The sequence below is a fragment of the Athene noctua genome, chromosome 1, assembly GCF_965140245.1.
Source record: "Athene noctua chromosome 1, bAthNoc1.hap1.1, whole genome shotgun sequence".
In the NCBI taxonomy this organism is placed as follows: domain Eukaryota; kingdom Metazoa; phylum Chordata; class Aves; order Strigiformes; family Strigidae; genus Athene; species Athene noctua.
In genome coordinates, this window is record NC_134037.1 from 105,979,370 (window position 1) to 105,999,752 (window position 20,383).

Sequence of the window (20,383 nt, forward strand, 5' to 3'; positions counted from 1 at the left end):
AACTGCATATATGCTTCAGTTAATAGCCTGTACTGAAGTCTCTGCTACCATCTTTCATTACTGCTGTTACTCATGCCAGTGAGAGTAAAGGAAAGATTGGTATGTCTATAATCACATGTTCATTTGCTATGTAGATATATCCTAGGAGCCTCTCAGTCCAGGAAAATTATGCTGGGATAAGGTCGGTTGTGAATGTAAAGCAGAACTGTGTTCAGATAGCTTATTCATTCTGGAATGACCGAGTTGTTTCCTGGTTTCACTTAATCCACTTTCAAAGTGGATTAATATAATTTAAGAGAATTCCTATGCTGATGTAAGATTGTCTACACATGGTTTTAGTTGAAAGTGCAGCGTACCTAATAAATGTTTTGGAACAATTTGGTGTGTAGACAAGTCCAAAATCCCACAGGTGAACACAACAGAATTCAGTCTTACTGTATAACATGAGGTTAATTTTGCCCAGTGTTTGACCTACTTCTTTCCTCGTGAAGCATATTTAATTCATTACAGGTTTTTCTTTCTCAACAAAACCCCCACAACAGCTATGTATTTATGATTAATTCCAGGATAGCAATGCCATGTACATTCCACTAAAAAATAAACAATTTAACTCTGAGTACATTCTCAACTGCCTTCAAGTTCTTTACTGGAGAAAATACCCGCTTCCCAATCGTAAATATTTTGAGCGGGTTGTTATAAACAGAAAGAAAACAAAAACAGAAGCTCTGCTCTGTCCTCTTGAACACGCATGATCCGTTTGTACTTTGTCCACATACCATTCAAAGCAATAGCACCCATTCTGATTCAACAATATTAGTTCCTGAATGAGGAACCTCCCAGACTTGCTCAGAAGGATTTGGAGAACAACAGGGCCTTCAGCAGGCACATTAAGAATAAAGAGCTAATTTATGGTTTGCTTACAGAGATCTGAATCAGGAAGAACCTACCTGAAACTCAGGCAGCTACTCTGTTCTGAACTAGGTATACTGTATTACTACTGGTACATAGAAAGGTTACCAAAATGATAATGAGAACATACATATTTTTTTTGCTACTTTGTGCCAAGCAAAAAGTTTGTCAAATGTCATTCAGTCTCTTTCTGTGCTACAGACCTCCCTAGGAAGACAGGTGACATGAATTAAGATTCCTAAACTTTAAGCTCAAGGTTGTTTGTTGGGATTTTTTTTTTAGGAAAAAAGAAAAAAAAAAAAAAAAACTAGACAAGAAGGAAATTATGTAAGATCAGCTAATAAAACAACCAATTTTTTTTTTTTAAAGAGGCATAAATAGAAAAACTGGATGGTAGAAATCGCTGACCCTTTAAACACTGACATGGAAAAAGCCAATAAAAGCTATGAAGATAAAAATACCCCACTCCTACTTTGTGTGAAAGGCTGTAATGTGGGAAGGCAGAGGGTACCCAGGGGTCTTCTCTTATGCAGACGAAGTAGCCCCGTTACACCGTGTAACAGGCAATGATGCCACACATCATTAGGATTCTCGTTCCTAAGCTCGATTTGTGGTTACGAGCATGTCTTTGCTCTCCTGTGCTGGTCTCAGTTAAGGACACAGGGAATGGATTTCAGGTATGCCTCCCTCACACCAAACCTGTTTATTTAAGCAAGAAGCTTTCTGGTAAGAAAGTAAGCATTGACTAAAGAAGGTAAAACATGGATAAACATAAAACAAGAAATCAAGTTCTTGAATTCTGTCATGCTGGGTGCTTTTGACCATGGGTCTTGTCTTGATATTAAGGCTCAAACTAGACTTATACTGAAGGAAATGAGAGTTTCTGGCCATATAGAAGCATGTCTGATCTGAAATCCTGCTTGTGTAAACAATTGGATTAGATTATTTTACACTCTGCTTCCACTGAGAGGTCTCTGAGCATTGGAGCCTCCTGCAGTGGCGGTGTATCCCGGCTCTCCCCCACTCCTGTCATTAAAGGGGAGTTACTCATCCAGTGAGGAAGGTGTCTTTAAATCTCTGAGACAAAGGCACAACACGTGCAAGAGGAAATCTCTGTGCATGGCCAATGCAATGAAATGAAGGATCCTCTATGGGAATTGGTTAGTAGTGCCAATGTTTAATATGTCATAACAACCACCAACTGTTTTGTTTTTTGTTCTAACAATGTGAATTATGCATTAAACATTAATACAAGCGAGTGCACTTTTCTTTTGATCTTCAAGCATAATCATTTCTAATGAGAGTTTATACATGAGCATTGAAACAAAACCCTGAGTCATGTGAATTTACATTGGTTTTACTCTGTGGGAAAGATATCCCACATGGGTTACTCATGTCTGTAAAGCATAACATACTTATAAATCAGAAGGGAAGAAAAATGAGCTTGCGTTTGTCTGTTGGAACATAAATATCCGCGTAGACCTTTGGCTTGTACGCTAGCAGTAACGCGATGTTAAAAAGTTATCAGAGATCAGGATTCGGGGTGGGGCCCTCACTTAATACGAGATCCAAGTCAGCTCAGAATAAGCATGCTCACCCCTTAGCTTCTGCAGTCTGGCTACTAACAAGAATTGACCCTAGTGTCAGAGAAATTTGAACTAACTCTAAGAAGTAGTAAAGGGATCAGAATTTTGTCTTGCTTAATATAGATAAAAGTTGCCAAACTGCCATCAGCAAGTAGTAACATTGCATATACATAGCAGACAAACTGTACAGTGCTAAGTGGCAACTTTCCAGATGCCCTTGACAGCCAGCTGCGGCGCAAGGCTGACCCAGTCCGGACCAACTCTAGAACCTGCTTGGCCATATCTGATAATCTGCTCCTCTCATTTTAACATCAGTCACAAACACTGCATTCCATAAAAATATAAACATTCTGGGTTGTGTAACTGCCAAAACAGTTATTTAAAATACAAAGAGAATTTAAGCCCTTTCCCCTTTCACATGCTACACAAATATTAAAACAACCAACAAATGTTGGCATGTGCAAATTACATACAACATACTGGGGAAAGCGCGGGTACAAACCAGTGTGTGATGGGCCTGATTCCTGGGTATACAGGTGCTGACTACAAGGTTTCCAAAATGCCTCTTACCTCTCCAAAACAGATTTCAAAGCCAAAAGTTGCAGAAGAGGAATGGCTGCCAAGAAGGTATTATGTTTAATGGCACATAGGCTCTATCTATGATTCAGGTCATATCTCAGGAATTCTCAAAAGCCCATTAATGTATTTATTCTTAATGTATAAGTGCTAAAGGAGTCCTGGAAGCCAGAGATCCAGGTTATCCCACGTAATTCAGTGTTCTCACAGGAGGCTACAGTTGTGCTCCCTGCTGCTTCTTTTCTCTGGCTTGAATAACCTTAAATGCTGATGGTAGAGCTTCAAAAGGAAGGGTGGAAGAAGTCTATGCATAGCATAGTTTATAGACTGGAGGAAGAGGAAACACAAAACCCTTCATCTCTGAACTTGAATTCTCTAACTGCTATGTTTTATATAAAGACAGAGGAAGTGATACTATTGTAGTTGAGAAGAAAGCACCTGTGACACTCCATTCCATTATGGAACCCCAACACTGTACAAATTAAGTTTTCCCTGAGGTTGCAAAACTTCACCTGGCATGTTAAGTCAAAAGATGAATAGGTCAATATTGGATCTTAAGCAATTTTGGACTGAAGGACCTCAACTACCTCAACTCCATCCTTACCCTGCTTGAAGCACATCGACATTGACCAGCTTGAAAAGTTCAGTGAGTCTTCTGACTTTTCAACATGCATATGTACATCCCCAGGCACACGCAAAAGGCTGTACTTGCAAAGATGTGACAGATATAGGTAGAAAATGGTGTGCGGAAGGATGTAGGGAGGACTTCCTTAACATCAGTCAGGGTGACAAAGCCTGTTGGACCACGGGTCCCCAGGCTGCGTCCACAGCCCTGGAATGCCTCCTGGAAACACTCCCTATAATTTTAGCTCATTTGGTGTGCGTTAAAGATGCTCATTTCTAGAGCCCTAAGTGACATGTTGATACTGAACCCATCCTTCCTCTTATACCTGCAGACCTCTAGCAAGAGACCAATGGGAAGAAGAGGACACTAGTTATAATCCAGTTGTTCATGATGAAAAATGATGACAAAAGTGAAAAGATCTTATTCCACAGACCAATGCATTTACTTATATTTAACTGATTAACCCCAGTCAGAACCCTGAATTCCATTACTGTATATGAATGTCATGGTATGGTGAAGTCTTACTCAGTAATTAGCTGGTCAAAGCCAGAAACTAGAAACCAGATATGCAGCCAGTGAAAGCTGACTAGATCTCATGAAATCAGTGGAGTCGTACCAATTTGTATTAGCTGGGGATCTGATCTTCAAGTTCTAATAAAAAATTGAGAAATTGCATTATTTTCTGTGATATTTTGGTCATGTTATACAGCAAGAGCAATAACATAAAAAGTTATAAATATTTATATAGCCAAGACAGAAGCAGAGCCAATGCGAAACCTTTAGCAATGAAATCTCACAACCACGTTATTACATATTTCAGCGTTGGAGCCATGTAGATTACTGCTTAACTGTAGGGCAGCAAGGTAAGCTCGTTTTCTTGCCTCCGTCTTTTCTGTCACCATTAGGGCTGCAACCTTCCCATCCTTCTCATGAGCTAATCTCCCGGTACCACCCTCAGGGAGAGGGGGAGAAGTTACACGATGGGTGTTTTTCCATGGGCGGATGTCTAATTATGAAGGGAAACAATTGAATTTTAATGACAATTTTGAGGCTCTTGAAGTTAATTTCCGGGCAGTGCAGAAATTAGTGGGGCTTGCTGCTGCCAGGAGCTGCAGGCTCTCCTCTCCTGCTGATGTCAGCAGGATTACAGGTGCTCAACATTCTGCAGAAATAAGTCCCCAAATACCAGGTACTTCTCTCATCCCACAAAAGGCAGGGTGAGAGACCTGCTGCCTTCAGGCCCAACCGAGTTGCCCCAGTGTCAATACAGAGCAATTTCTACAAAAATTAGGGTAACTGCTCCAGATTTATGCTACCAGAGATGTGTTCTCCTCAAGTATTTATAGCATAGTAGCACTGTTCAGGGTAAGAAGGTAAATTTCTTCAGTGCTGTACAAAAGATTTCATCAGATGAAGTTCCTGCACCCAAAAGCCCTACAAAAAAAGACTGCGGAGGGAGTGTGGCAAACAACGGGATATCCTGGGAAGAAAGTACACCAGTAATTGCAGCAAAGGCAGCCAGCCACAGAGGCTTTTTCTACACAAAGGGTAGTGATAATTCTGCCAAGGAGGCAAGTTGTTTATTTCCTTTTCAGCTATGATATTTCCATTGTGTTACTGAATCATGGTTTGTTAATTAGCTTACAAACATCAAGTTTATAAAGCTTTAGAAACCTTGTCATATCTAAGAATATGTAACAATTTAACTAAATCTCTATAAAAACATAAAAATAATAGGGTTTTGGTTGGGTTTTTTTTTTTATAAATTTAGTAAAGGAGGGATATTTTTTGGTCTTGTTTTTGTCTTCTTAGAAGATTCAGGAAGGAATATAAAGGAAAGCCCCTAAATCTGTATATATCTACTATAGATAATGAAGTAGAAAATAAAAGGTGCTTCAAAATAGTGCCAGTGATTTAATCCGCTCTGTAGTTGGATGGCAGAGTTTCAACCATTTTCACCAAAACAAGGAGACCCACTGCAGAGTACTGTCTTTTCAATTTTGGTCTAGACAATCATAGCCCTGAATAGGTCATGAAAGGGATCAGTCTTCCCCGTGTTACCCCTTGGTCAGATGGCAGCTCTAACCAAAAAAAGACAAGAAAAGAGGACAGACGTAGCCACCTGGCATTTTCTTCTTGCACAGAGAGAAGCAGGCAGGGGAGGAGGGAGCTGGTGTCCAGCCAGGTGTGTCAGGACTCACAAACCAGGCTGCTGAGCTGGAGAGCATCCCCCGAATGGCCTTCTGGCAGAAGGCATGGAGAATCTAGTGCTGGGGAACTGCTTCCCTTGCAAACACCTCTGCATCCGCATTTGTCTTCTCCCATGAGATGGCTAAGCTCACATTTGGCTGAAAATTTTCAGCCTGGTATTATGTTGGTGTCTGTGTCCACCAGCACACTACAAGGTGTATGTAAAACATTGCTGGACATGTTCTTGAGATTCCCTTAGACTGAAGCCAGTTCTTATTTTAGTTATAGGAGAATTAGAAGAAATGTCAGGGAGACTGATATTACTGACTGATACCAAGCCAGTTTTTCCCAACTGACTAATACTATTCTTTATATATGCTACCCAGAGTTCAGCTGTGTCCATTATTTTCCCTATTCACTTATTTCAACAAGAATAATTTTACTTAGGGCAATTTTTTGCACTGTACTTTTGGATACTATGGTACAGTTCATTGCATTAGAGCAATTTTACTAGTTAGGAGACTTCACCATAATGTTTTGCTACTAGATTTCTGCTGAGAAGTAAAGCCACTAGCTCACAAATGCCCCATCCAAGTCCTTCTGGAGCCATCCCGAGGACTTCCGTGATCCCCATTCTAGACCCTCTATGTTTATCAGGCTTGCGTGCAACCTGAACTGTTGGTCTCAGCCCCTGCTCTGAGCCTCTGGGACATAGGTGTTCCATTAAGACTACACAAAAAGAAAAACTATTGCCACAATCAACAACCAATTATTTTAATAGCTCTCAATATAAAACCATATTCCTAACCCTTGCCTGTTACTGCCAGATGCACAGCAGGATACATGATTTTGCCTGAACCATTTTTTTTCTCCTCTTTTGTATGAATAATGACTTTTTAAGAGGTTGGTGTGTTAACTTCCAATCGTTAGGAGACTGTTGCTCTACATTCCTACCTGTGCAGATACCACATTACTTTCTAAGTTATCAGGGCAGTATACTACCCAGAGTTAACATCCAGTAACAGTTTCTTCTATTCCAGCAGTATATGCTGCTTCTTGGGTCAATTCTTTAGGTACAAGCCCAGTAAAAATGTCCACTGTTTTCTACTACGCCTCATTTTTTCTCTCTCAGCTTTATGCTGCTGCTGAGGATGTACAACATGGGATGCTAATTTTCCTCCCTGTGGCCTCAGTGCAACAAATTGCTATGCAAGAGCAATTCCAGTTGATGACAGGTAATTCTGCTGTTATACTTACAAATACAGGAGTTAACATTCAAGAAGTTATTTGGGTACTGGAAAAGCAAATAGGTCTTCCAATCCTCATACAGGTACAAGCTTTATAGATGTTTGATGAAGCATTGCCACTAAATGGAAAAGTGTCACAAAGCTCTTGAGGAAACAGTTGGAACAAGGTTTTAGAAGTTTTTGTAGGTGTCATAAAATGCCTGTGCTTTATGAGGCTACAACATATATGTAGCAGGTGTAGGCAACCTGCTCTGTATTTCTAAACCCATCACCAACATATCATGGGGAACTTGGGCTTCTGAGAGTCACTTCTCTCTCCGTGCCGCCATTTCCTTATATGAAAATAAGGGTTACGACTTTGATACCCCTCGGATTAATGGATCAAATTCACTCATTAAATGTCAAGTAATATAATCAATCATAGGTTTACCATGTATGTTTTACCCAAACATTTAAAATTATAATATCAAAATAAAGTATTTACAAAAGTTAGGTGTGGTTGCAGATGGTCCAGACTGTGGAACATGAATCTCAGTGATTTCAGTGGATGCCACGCCAAACTTGAAGTCAGATGAGCTTCAATGTGATTCTAAACATATTAGCACTCCAGTGACAAGTTGTTTGGTCGACATCTTCTACTAGTTCAGGAAGGATCTATATCAGTCTCATCACAGTCCCTCAAATATCCCTCAAAGTACCCCACTTTGAATATTTTTCTGTGAGTGCTGTTTGCTACAAAACAAACAACACACACACACACACACCCCCCCCAAATCCCCAGCATTTAAAGGCTGCATCTATTGCATGTTTTTCTTCTTAAAGAATTTTGATTTTGACATATTGATGAAAATTTATTTGCTAGGTGATGGGTAAAGGAGCTGAGAAATAATTCAGTCACTATGGTTACTCTCACTTAATACTGGGGTCTACTAGTGGTAATCCTTCCTTACATAGAGAGTTGTGACTAAGGAAGGTGGGATGCTACAGTTTCAGTAATTTTTTTCATTCTATTGAGACAGACAACTTCAGACCCATAAAGTTCCTCTTTTACGTGGCACTTCCTTTAAAGCAAGTTTGTCTGCTTGAGTAAATTTTTCCCTGGTTGTGATGGGATATGTATAACACACACACATCTACATGTGTCATACATATCTATATATCTATCTCATTCCGTTGGACAGATGTTATTACAGATTAGAAAAAGAAAAAACAAAAAGTACAAATGTATCTGCTAAGTGTATAAGAAAAGTTGCTATCACCCAAATTAGAAATATAAGCTCCATTTATTTCTATTTTCCCCTGAATATACCACCACCTACCCCACAAGTACCTGATGTTAGTAGCAGTATATGTACCTGTACAGCTGCAAAATCTTTTGATTTCTGCGTGTCAGTGGAAACCATCACTGGATTACTGTATTTTTTGCCATATGTAAAAGACTCAATCAGCCTATAAATATTTAGCACTTTCTACTGATGCAAAGAAATCATATGAAGAGCTCCAAGTATCCTTCAAACCTGGAGGAGTCACTGCACTGTATCCTACTGAAATACATGCTACTTCCAACATTTTTCAAATGTACAAGATGAATAGCAAGGGAGGAGGGAAGAAAAATATTCAGAGAAAATACAAGTTAGCAACAGAAAAAAAATATTTCTAATTTATAATTCAGAAGTCTGCACTATTTTAATTCCTTTTTTAAAGATCTAGATTTTAATTATAAATTTCAAACATATTTTAAATGCCTCGGTCTTGTGAATACAAAAATATGAAAGAATAAGGTAAAAAGAAGTTAAATTGGGATACAATTTGTTCAGAAAGCGCTGACTGATAAGCATATGCATGGAATTACCTAGTTCAGTTCTACTCGAACATTTCCCTAACTGGAAGAAAATGTGTAAATTCTTCACCCATTTTAACAGTCATCATTAATGGGCGTTAAACTTAACAACAGTTCATTGGCAGCTTCCCAAGACTGGCACCAATTTAAGGATTTGTATTTGATACAAGTGGGGGGTAGGAAATCATTGTTATCCTGTATTTGGATGAAGATTTGAAATAGTTAAACACAAAACACCAAATATGCCACTCATGGGCATGATAACTTTTTCCATGGCTGGGGGCGGGGGGAGAGGGCAGGAGGGCAAAGCTCCTACTACATGATAAGAAATATAAAAATATTAAGTAGAAGTCTATGAAAAAATTTGGGCCTGGAAACCATAGCTTTCAACAAAGATTATGTTACTTCTATGTTTTTCTGCACAACAAAACCAAACCACTGTCTGGAATTTCTGAGCATTGCTACAATCCAAAGAGTAAGAGGAAGCTATTCAAAGTCACAAGAGTTTTGGTGTTAACTGCAATGGAAACAGAACGGAGCCTTTATCTTAATCAGTTACTTAGAGTGAACCTATATTATCATCTTTTCTCCCTCTGTGCTTAGAGCCAGAGCCACTTATACATTACTGATGTACGTTCAAAAAAACCATGTATAACGTACTATTCTTGCAAGTATTTTGAGGGAGGGAGACTGTGTGTATTATGCCAGTGCTGTATCTTAGGGTCATGAGTCACTAAGAAAATACAGAGAAATACCTATTTGTGTGCTTTGAATAAAAGGTCTTTTGAGACAGAATATAAATATGGGGAAGTAGTTTCTAAGTTATCACTACTACTCTATTAAGAATAAGACAAATCTTGAAACAGACTATATACTTACAAGGAAACATGTCATTATCACCAGTATTTGTTGCAAATATATTTACTAAATTCAGTCAACAACCTAAGTGTACTCCTATATCTGTATAATGAAATGAACTCTGGGTCTCTCCATACATGACGTAACAGTGGCTAAAAAAAAAAAAAATCCATCTTGCTATTTATTCAATTGAATCTCAGCCAAAATGTACCACTCTTTACCATGGTTAGTGGCAATTTTACACCTGTAGTAAGCACGTAAGGCCCTTGAAACATTTGAAAGCTTGAAATTTGCATTATTCTGAAGACTTTTTTTGTTTTATTAAGTAAAATATGAAAGAATAAAACATGGGCATTCACAAACACAAAAAAATCTTTTAATTTAGCTAAAACTGAGATAAATTAATAAAAGAAACAAAATATTAAAGTTGCTAACCTTCCATTCTCAACATAGCTCATGTAGTTAGTTATACACTCTCCTTTCCTTCCTGGCAAGATCTAATTTTCCGCAGGGATGTCAAGGGGACCGCTGCTCTCCATTTTCCTAAAGTTAGCACGCCAACATCTGCTAAATGCAGTATGACATGCTGTTTACCTTTGTTGTAAACTTAAGGCTTTTCCATTTAAGAACTGTATAAATGAGTCAGTATTCATTCACACCTATACCTAGAGGTATCTATTATAAAGCAGAGAGTCTTTATTTTTAATTTCCTCCTTATTCTGATTTTATACCATGTTCCTCTGCATGAATGCTGTTTGCAACTGCTTAGATATAGTAACAAGTGCAAGTAAAAATGAAAGCAACGTAATTTTTCCCTCATGTGCTGCAAATATTTATCAACAGACAAAGATGATAAAAATTCAGAGGTAAAAGGTCTTGCCTGACATCTCAGTTAAACAACTTAATAGTTCAGCAAACTACTGCAACTCAGTAGCTTTGTCCCCTGTTCCAAAACCAAAACAACAAAATCCCAAATCGTATTTACATATTTAGGTTTGCCTCTGAAATCCAGTGCAATATTTAGCAACTTTTATTTGATGTCAGAGTTTCCAAGGGAAGTAGTAGGGGGTTGTCTGGTTATTTTTAAAAATATACATATAAATTTCTCATCTATTGAAAGGAAATCTACATACGTTGGTAAAAAAAAGTGAGCAAAACGGGAAGATTAATTAACACGTGAATAAATGCAACCACCTTTTCTTCAGTGGATGCTTTTGAGTCAGGTTTTTTTTTTTTTTTCACACCGCAGAAACCCTCTATTTGAACAAGTACCCACTAACATCCCTTGGCCCTCTAAGTATTGTCATTACCAAGACAGAAGCAATCGTTATTGATCATACACAGCATTCTGTAAGATGCATTTTTCCAATTAAATTTATATTTTCCTTCTCGGATGTCTGCTTTTATTTAGTTTTGAACACAATTACAGCTGTAGCTTTGTTAACTCCTGTGGTGGTAAGTCATCTGCAGAAACTGTTGCTCTTGATAACGTTAGCTATTACTGACTATAGTATTGCTTAAGGCAGATTCCTTGTTGTAAATGGCATTGAACATTTTTATCTGGGTATTGCAACAACACGTTATGAACATTGGGATATAAACAGAATAACAAGTAATGCAGCTGGCCTCCAGATTTAAGCAATAAACTAGTAGACTTGTGTGTGGAGACAGACTCAGCTAGAAAATCAAACTATCCCCAAAGCATCCAATATGATGCCTGTAGCTTTCTGTTCTTTGATAGTGAGCGATCATTATGTTCAACTATGAACCACAGTCTTAAATAATAAAGTTTTCAAGGACAGTTTCTGGGTTTCCAGCTTGAAATATCTAAAGCTGGATTTTCCAGTTGCAAAGTTCCCAGACCTCTCACTGGGATCGTATCCCCTCAACATCAGGAAAAAACAAAGCCAGAAGAACAGGCCTCACATCACCTCAAATCAAAACCCATTTCATTTAAAAAAATGATCCTGGGGTTTAACATCTGCTAGAAGGATGGTATGATCCCTATTAGCATAGGCACATTAAAAAAATTCCGATCTAAAACGTTTATTTAGTCAACTCCAATCTTATCTCACCTCATTTCTCAACTTTGTTTGTTTTGTTTGGTATCAGAAAAATGTATGCAAATTCTGGAAATTTAGCTCACTGTAATAAACAATTTTAGCCATTTTATTTAATACAAAAGAACTGTGAAAATAATATTAAAAAAAATAATTTTACAGGATCTCTACATGTATAAAAATTTTAGTAGATTTGCATTATGCTGCTATAAATATTTATGGACCTTCTCTTGATGATGAAATATGATATTACATTCAGTATTACATTCAAGAAGCTTTTCAACAAATGCCAAAGTGCTATGTTCATCCATTATATCCTTGGTTAAATATAGGTGGGAGCGTAACAGCGCTGTCAGGCAAGTCTGCTGGAGTTCAGGACTCGAATCTGGCTTTGTCTGTAACCTGTTGTGACTTACTCCAATGCACCATATTAAAACTTCCTTTTACATCAGCTTTCCTAGTACCTGTCTCACCCACATAAAGTTTTTTCCTATTTTCATGTCAGGGGAAAAGGGAAGAATCCTGTGATAACTGATGTTTGCAAAGTTATTAGTGATTTCTTAGTGCAAAGTAAATAAGCACTAGCATTTAAATATGATTAGAAAAGGCAGGATAAGGCTATGCCATACTGTGCTAAGCAAAGAGATTTTCCTTTTCCAAGGAAGTTTTATTATTATTGTCAATACCAAATCATACTGTAGAATCTCCCATTAACCATGCTGAAGCTCTTTCCAGCTTCGATGTTGCTCTATGGGGATATTCCATCTGCTGTGGAAGTAAACACCAACTTGTTTAACTCCTGACAACGCTTTACCATAGCCCTGTCAAACTAGCAGGGAGAACGCCGAAAAGAAAGCGATAGGGCCAAATCTATTCCGGGTTTGTGCAACTCAAACCAAGACATTTGCCCTAAAATCTAACATTCAGAAATCCTTCATCTCTGTCACCTACCGCCTCACCTCATTACAATCTGTTCGCCGGTTATTCTTTTTTTCCCTTTCCCACCAGAAAGTGCAGAAAGGACAGCTGCCCACCCGAATGCTTTCAAATGGAGAAAAGGGGGTGCGGGGTCCCTGAGGGGTGCGCTGTGGCCATGGGAGCCCCATCTCCCCCTTCTCCCTCAGCATCAGGGCGAACGCGGCCCGTCTCCACCGCGACACACCGATCCCCTGGGCAAGTCAGACAAAGCGACAGAATTTGGGGAACGGCTCGTAGCCCCGGGAAGGGACCCCCGCGTCTTTTTACTGCTCCGGCATCCACTTTTTGTAATTTCCCCGCTTTCAACAACTTTCCTCCGCACCTCCACCCCCCCGGAAACTTAGGGCAAACGCCGAGGAGAACGAGAACAAAGGGGCAAAGAACAAAGAGCCGGGGAAGGGGAGGGAGGGAAGGGGAGGGGAGAGCTCCCCCCTTTCGGGTCAGCCCGGGGACCCTCCCCTTCGGCCGCCGCCCCGGGGGCAGCCCTGCCTTCCCGGCCCCTGCCCCGGCGGCTGCCGCGGCGGAACACACACACGGACACGCGCGCACAGGCGCGCACACACACACGCACACGCCCCGCGGGGCGCCCCGGCCCCCAGAGTGGCCGTGGGCACCCTTCCTGGGGTGTGAGCTCCCCCCATCCCCAACACACCCTGCGAGGACTTGCTTGGGGTCTGGTTTGCGCCCGGTCCCGCAGTACTCTTGAGAGCAACCATGAAATGACTGGGGGGAGGCTGCCCCGCTCCCCCCGCCACGCAGCCGAACCTGCCCCCTGCCCCGGCCCGGCCCGGCGCAGCCCCATGACCCCGGAGCATCCTCGGCGGGTCCCCGCGGAAAGAGACCCGCGCCTCGGGAGAGCAACACGTGTGCGGCCCCAAACCCGCGGCGGCTCCGCGGGGCGGCTGCCGGGGCTCGCAGGGACCGCGAGGGACCGGGCAGCGGGACATCAAGGCGGGGCCGCCGTCCCCTTTCCCCGCAGAGGTGTCCGGCTGGCCGCGCAGCAACCTTAAACTTTTGTTAAAGTGACACTAAGCACCATTTTTGGATGGTGCTCTCCCGCCCGCACACCCCCTTACCCGAAGGCGTCCTTTCGCAAAACTCCTGCTCCCTCTATTAGCGCTTAAACACCCTCGAAAACGCGCAGGTCCCTCGTTACCTGTTGCTCTGAGGCCCCTGCCCACCTATCGGGATGTGACACACAGACACACCACAAAAAATTAATTCTTCTTTCACGGTGACGGCTCCGTGTTCGCTGCAGATGGCACCGGGCTGCGGGAGCCCCGCCGGGGTGTAAAGCCCAGGTGGCTGCGGGCTGGGGTGGGGGCAGGTTTGGGCAGGACGGGCAGCAGCGGCGGCACCCCCAGAAGCTGCTGCGAGCGGCGCCCGGCGTTGCTGCCCAACTTCGGAGCGAAACCCAGGGGCCAGGGAGAGGCAGGCAGGGGCTGTTAGCGGGCAGGGGAGCAACCCTGTCGTTAGGTCACCTGGGGACCTCATGCACTAAATGCCACCTGCAACTACCTCTGAGAAAAGGACGGGGAATTCTTCTTCTCGGGCAGGCGTTCCCAAAGTAGAGTTAGTTGACGCCGTTCTCCATTTGAGTAATAACCAAAGGGAATCTGAGCTTTACCTGAGAAACTTTTAGAGGGTTTTTTAATTTTCTTTCCTTCTTTTTAAAATTTAAGCTAGAAGTGAGCTAACAGAACCTCGCTTTCCTTAAGGCGAAATTAAATTAGTCCTGAAACAGGAGTGGGAACAAGCAGCGAGCGCGGTAAGGAGCTTGAGGTGCGGATGCCCTCGGAGAAGAAGTCCACAAGCGGTTCCGAGCTTAAACCGGGCTGGGCGCTCCCTGAACCGGCCCCGAGGGTGGGGGGGAGCCCCCCAAGCCCCTGCCACGAGCGACCCTCATTAGCGACATCAGAGAAAGGTGAGGAATGAGATAAACATTTTAGAACCCTAAGGTTCGCGAATGAAGAGCGTGAGGTACGGCTGTAACACGCGTTTGCGTGAAACGCTGCCCTGGGACCGGGAGTAAAACTTCAACCCAGCCTGTGCCCTTAGTTAACTAAAGCCAATTACTTGTCTCCGTATAAAAGGTTTCGCGTAGGGTTACATGTGAGGGAGTACGAGAAGCTGAGTCTGTTTTTGTTATGATTTAATCAAATAAATTAAAGGAGAAGGGTAAGGATACGCCCAAATTGGGACTTCAAAAAAAAAAAAAAAGAAAAAGCAAGCAAGCATTAGTTTTGAGGGACGCTCTTCGCGCAAACCCTTTCCTGCTGCACAGAGTAAAGCGAGGCTCTCGGAGTCCACTCATCTCATTACTGCTGGTTGTTTGGGGTTTCTCTTTTCCTCCTAATGGAGTAACCTTTCATCAGCGATTGCAATTTCGGGGGGGAAAGGGTGAATAGGTGCCAAAACAAGCTGGGGGTGGGGCAGAATTTTGCGTTTCAAGCAATTCTGCAGACAGCAATTCTGCTTACAGCAGAGAGGTAGGTGGATACTTGAAAACATCTCCCATCGGGGTGTCCTACTTTAGCAATTCTAATTAAAACAAGGTTTAAAAGATGCAAAGAAAGAGCAAGCTTCTTGCTTTATTTCCAATGGGCGTGGGGGATACCGTCAGGCACAAAGTGCTTCCAGCTTGTTCTAACGTGCACCTTTGTTTAAAAGGGAAAAAAAAAAAAAATCAAGCTCGTCCTCTGATTTCAACTAATGTATTTTTAACTGGATTTCTTTCCTCTGCTTTGTGTGATCTGATACCTACCGTGTAGCCCTGGCCCACTTTCAGCCCTGCGGGTGCCCTGTATTATGTGCGTGTCTGAAAGAAAAGGGAAAACTCTTCCACCTCACACTCTTGTGCCCTATACCTGCGCTTGGGAATTGAATCGTGTCCAAGCTAGTGGTCAGCAAAACGCGGATCCTGTTCCTCTTCTCGCTGCCTAACCCGAGAGGAGCAGTGACTTTGTAGGTCCAGCCTGGCTAGCGCGGCTGTGACCGGCCGGCACCTTGGATCGATAAAGCAGCCAGTTTTCTGACGCTTCTTTTCCACGGCTGCTTATTGAAAAGGAGCCTTTACTGCCACCTATAAATAGCGCCGGAGCCGAGACACTTTTTTTTTTTTTTTTTTTTTTTTTCCTTCCCCCTGCGTAAAGCAGCAAAGTTATAACCAAGATACCGCAAGTTCTTCTTGCTCTTTGGCGAGGGCTCGCCTCCGGGGGGGGCTGCGCTGGGGGGCCCGGCAGGGAGGCCCTGAAAGGGGCGAGGGACTCCGGCAGCGCCAGCCCCGCACCGCCTGCCTTCGAACTTTGTTCCCGGGCAGGGGAGGGAGAGGAGCGAACACCGATACTCACCGTGCTCTTTGGCTTTCCAGGTGTAACTCCGTCTCTCCCTCTTCTTTGTGTGTAACTGAGCAGAGGTTACATCCCGGGCACACGGTGTAATGCCCCGGGTAACCCCGACCCTGTTAATTTAACGCTACGCTGACCTGAGCGTGCGTGATTGGAGCTTGCGTGTCGGTTTAGAAAAGCGCCTCTCCACGCTGGACGCAAACGCGCCCTCTCTGCCCACACCCCGCCTTTCCACGCGAAGAGTCCCCCAGCTCGGCACTGCCCCCCACACCAGGACACCTACCTTTTCGAGACCCACGTTTCCCACCACAGAGTGCATCTCCCCCGCCCCCCCGAATCAGCCGTGCAGTTTGGAACACCCACGTGCCGTGCCCTGCCCGCTGCGTGGGGATCGGTTTCACGCACGGCGCCGCGCCGAGCTCTGGGACTGCCTGAAAAGCTCCGAGAGCTCGCGTGGGGGACGGACGGAGCACGGGCGTGGGGGGACGCGCAGCCGCCCCCCTCGCACCTCGCTGCCGCCCCCGCCGGGGAAGGGGCGGCGGGGGCCCGGAGCCGGGGCGCTCCCCCTCTCCCCAAAACCTCGCGGGCTGCTCTCCCAGCGCTTTCCACCTGCCTGCACAGCGGGCGGGGAGCCGGCGGACAGTCACTGCTGTACCCCCTTACATCCGCGCTCTCTCTTTTTTTTTTTTTTATTTTAAATTTCCCTTTTAATTCCCCCAAATGGGGCTTGATGAATACAGCTCGTTACCCGCGCTGATACCAGCGTAATAATTGTCAGGGGGTCTGAGCGCTCCAGAGAAAGAAAAGCGAGGGAAGAGGGAGGGATACAACCTCCGTTATCTCGCTGTTACTAATTCCCAGCCGGCTCGGACTCGGGGGACAAGGCGATCGCTTAACAAACCCTCCTCCTCCTCTCCCTCCACCACTCCTTCCTTCCTTCCTCTTCTCCGGCACATTTTCTCCCCCGCGCTCGCCCACGTATCATTCCTCCTCTTCGGGAGGAATAAGCCGTGAAAACTCAAACTAAAAAGGAAAAAAAAAAAAAAAAAGGAAAAAAAAAAAGGTGGGAGGGAAGGAGACAGGAGGGGAATTAAAAAAAAAAATAAGAAAGGGGAGGGAGAAAGAAAGGACAGAAAGTGTCTGTGCCTGATCGCTGACCATCTGTGCAAAAGGTGATCATTGTTAGGTACTCACATGGCTGGTGGCAGAGCAGCTCTTAGCAATTAATAAGTCTCTCAGCTTGAGCTCTTCTTTCCCCTTTTTGATGGTAGCGCGCTCCGTGTGTCTCTCTCTCACTCACGCACACACACACAAACCCGATCAGATGCTTCAGGACCGGCCACTTTGCGAGGGGAACAACACGGGAGGGTTTGTATTACTCCAGGTTCGTGTGTGTAGCCTATAAATAGCGAACTTTTTGATGGAATCAGCTAACAAATGAGAGGAGAAGGCGTAATTTTGCGCAGGGAGCCCCCCTTTCTCTTTGCAAGATTAAAACCCCCCAGGCAGCAGACAGAGCTAAAGTTGTGGGTGTGTAGAAAGGAATTTCACTTTACTGTGACTATGCGCGAGATTTTTTCTTTGTTTATTTCGGGGGTTGTTTTTGTTCCCCCCCCCCACGCCCACCCCCCCCACCCTATACGTTATATCCTCCCTCCTTGCCTTCCCAGCCAGGGGCAGGAACTGACCCGGATTAGCACCGACTTTAACTCCAAATTGGAAATACGGTGCGTTTGTGTGGGTTTGGGGGTTTTTTGGCTGTTTTTTGGGGGGGGTGTGCGGGGGTCCACGCAATACCGGTGGAAGTGAAGGAGGGGGGCAGGCAGGCTTTCCTGAACGTGAGAGCAAGTGGGGAATAGAAAAAAAAGAGGTCGGAATTACTGGGGTGGGGTGTTACTTCGGTGGGGATGAGGCGTTCGCCTGGCGCTTTGGGTCAGCCACGGAGCGATGGACCCACTCGAGAGAAATCCCCGTGAAACACTTGTCTGTGGGGTTTACGCGCTCCGGCGGCGCGGCCCCACGCCGGCGGCCGGCACACGCCGCCCCGCGATCCCCGCCCGGCGCGGCGGAGCCCCGGGCACGCGTGGGTGCCGGGTCCGTGGCTGGGCTCGCGTGGGCGCCGCGAGAGCCTCGTCCTTGAGCGCGCCGCCGGAGCCGGCAGAGAGACGCTTTTTCGGAGGGGCTGGGGGGGGGGGGAGAGGCAGCCGGGCCAAGCGCTTCCCCCGCGGCGCCCCGCGACCCCCTCGCCTTCGAGAGCAGCGTCCGGTCTGGCCGGTTTTTTGTTTGGGGTTTGGTTTTTTTTTTTGGGGGGGGGGGGGGCGGGGGGAAGGCAGCAGCCCCTCTCGCAAGTGGCCGTCCTCGGGCAGCCCCCCGGCAAGTGCCCTCGGGCTCCTCGGGCCGGCTCCCCCCTGCCCAGCGTTTCTAACTGAGCGGTACCGGCAGTTTTGGGCCTTGGCTCGCAGAGAGGGTCGGTACCCGCCTCCGGGGGACGTTGCTTGGCGGGAGGCCGGAGGCCGGCTCCCTGTCAGCGGAGGAGCCGCCGCTGATAAGGATCCTACCGCGGCAGCTATGAAGAGGTTTTCTCCCCTGACAGGTGCCTGACAGGGCTGGCCAGGGAAGAACTGCTGACCTGTCTAGAGAAATATATCTGTGTCTCCCAGAATGGCAGGACAGATGGTGCCGGTTCGCGCCGTGGCGACTTTTCTCGATGGCGTACACCGAGCGGAGTTGATGAGTGTTTTGTTTCTACGGCAGGGAGGTAGCGATGCCCTCGGACGCCCCGTGGCACGGACTCTCCGTGGAGTGTCCGCTGCCGTACAGGCGGGAGTGCCGCCGAGACGTGACCCGGGAGGGCAGGGGGGCAGCGGCAGCGCTCCCGCCTGCTCCTGCCCCGTCCACGCGTACGTGACCTGCCGCAAAAACGCCGAGGAAAGCGGCTTTTAGCACCTTCGCTGAAGCCGGTCGCGGCGCCGCCCCCCCGGTTGCCTCCAAAGCGGCCCTAAGGGTCTCCCGGCGCTCGCCCCCCTTCCCCCCGCGGGCTGCTGAGCGCCCCCGGCCCGGCCCCACGCGCGACGCGCTGCCCGTGTGCCGCCCGCGCGCTCCCTGCCCGCGGCCGCTCTCGCGCGGGGACGCGCACGAGCCCGTGTCAGGCAGCGCCCGGCGTGGGGGGGATGTGGGGGGGGTGTGGGGGTGCGGGCAGAGCCGCTGCGGGCGGCGTGTGCGTGCTTTGCGCACCGCAGGCAGCCCCCCTATATATGCGCTCCCCGCCCCATAGACCCGCCGGGGGGGCGGGACGGAAGGGACGGACGGACAGCGGCCGTGGGGCAGCCCGTGCGCGGCGGGGACCCCCCGCAGCCCCATCCCCGGGGAAGGCCCCGCCGCTCCCGGGGGCAGAGAGTGGCCACCCGAGCCCCTCGCCGGCCCTCGCCTCCCTGCGCCCGGCTTGCTTAAGCCGTCCCTAGGCCGGGCTCCCCCAGCCCCTCGGGTGACTCTTCGCGCGGCGCGCTGGTCCATCCGCGCACATTTCCAATCTCATGGCTCATAAAGTATTAGCAAAGGGATTTCATTATTCACCTTCTGTATCCTACAAAGGAGAAAGAAGAGAGGAAAAAAAAAAAAAAAAAAAGCACGCTCCCGGTAACAACGAGCCCCGGGCTGGGTTTAAACCACAGCGCTTCCCGCCGCCTCGGAGCGCGGCGCGGCGGGCTGGCCGGCCCGCGGGGGCCGGCGTAGGGGCGCGGAGCGGGGCCGGCGGCCGCGGAGGCTCCGCCGGGTTCCACCGCCCGGCCCTGGGCTCCGGCTGCTGCTTCTTGCCCCGGAGGGACTGAGGAGGTCAGCTGCGTACGGGGGCAAAGCGAAACCGCCAATTCTGTTTGACTGGACGCGGGGAAAATATTCTGGAGAAAAGAATAAAATCTTGGGGATGAAGGGATGGGGGACGGCGGCCTGACGCAGTCTGGTTTTCTTTGTTTTATTTTATTTTTTTTTTCCACCCCCCTGCAATAAATAACGTTAGGAGTTGTTTAGTTCTCCACGGAAATCTGACAAATGACACGCGAGGGTGTGGAGCCCACGCTGCCCACGTTGCAGCGAACCAAGGGGTCAGAGCCGGGGGGACGGCGCGACGCTCGGTGGGGGGACCCGCCGAGGGGGGGGCTCAGCGGCAGC

General features: G+C 46.3%; 1 protein-coding gene across 1 annotated transcript in view; it reads right to left on the minus strand.

Moving 5' to 3' along the window:
* The window catches only part of ESRRG (estrogen related receptor gamma), a 408,336-nt gene extending 390,783 nt beyond the window's left edge, over positions 1–17,553 (minus strand). The window contains exon 1 of the mRNA XM_074897224.1: positions 17,411–17,553. Coding sequence (XP_074753325.1) covers positions 17,411–17,412 — 2 coding nt within the window. The 5' untranslated portion in view covers positions 17,413–17,553. The remainder of the gene's footprint in view (positions 1–17,410) is intronic.
* Positions 17,554–20,383: the final 2,830 nt, after the last annotated feature.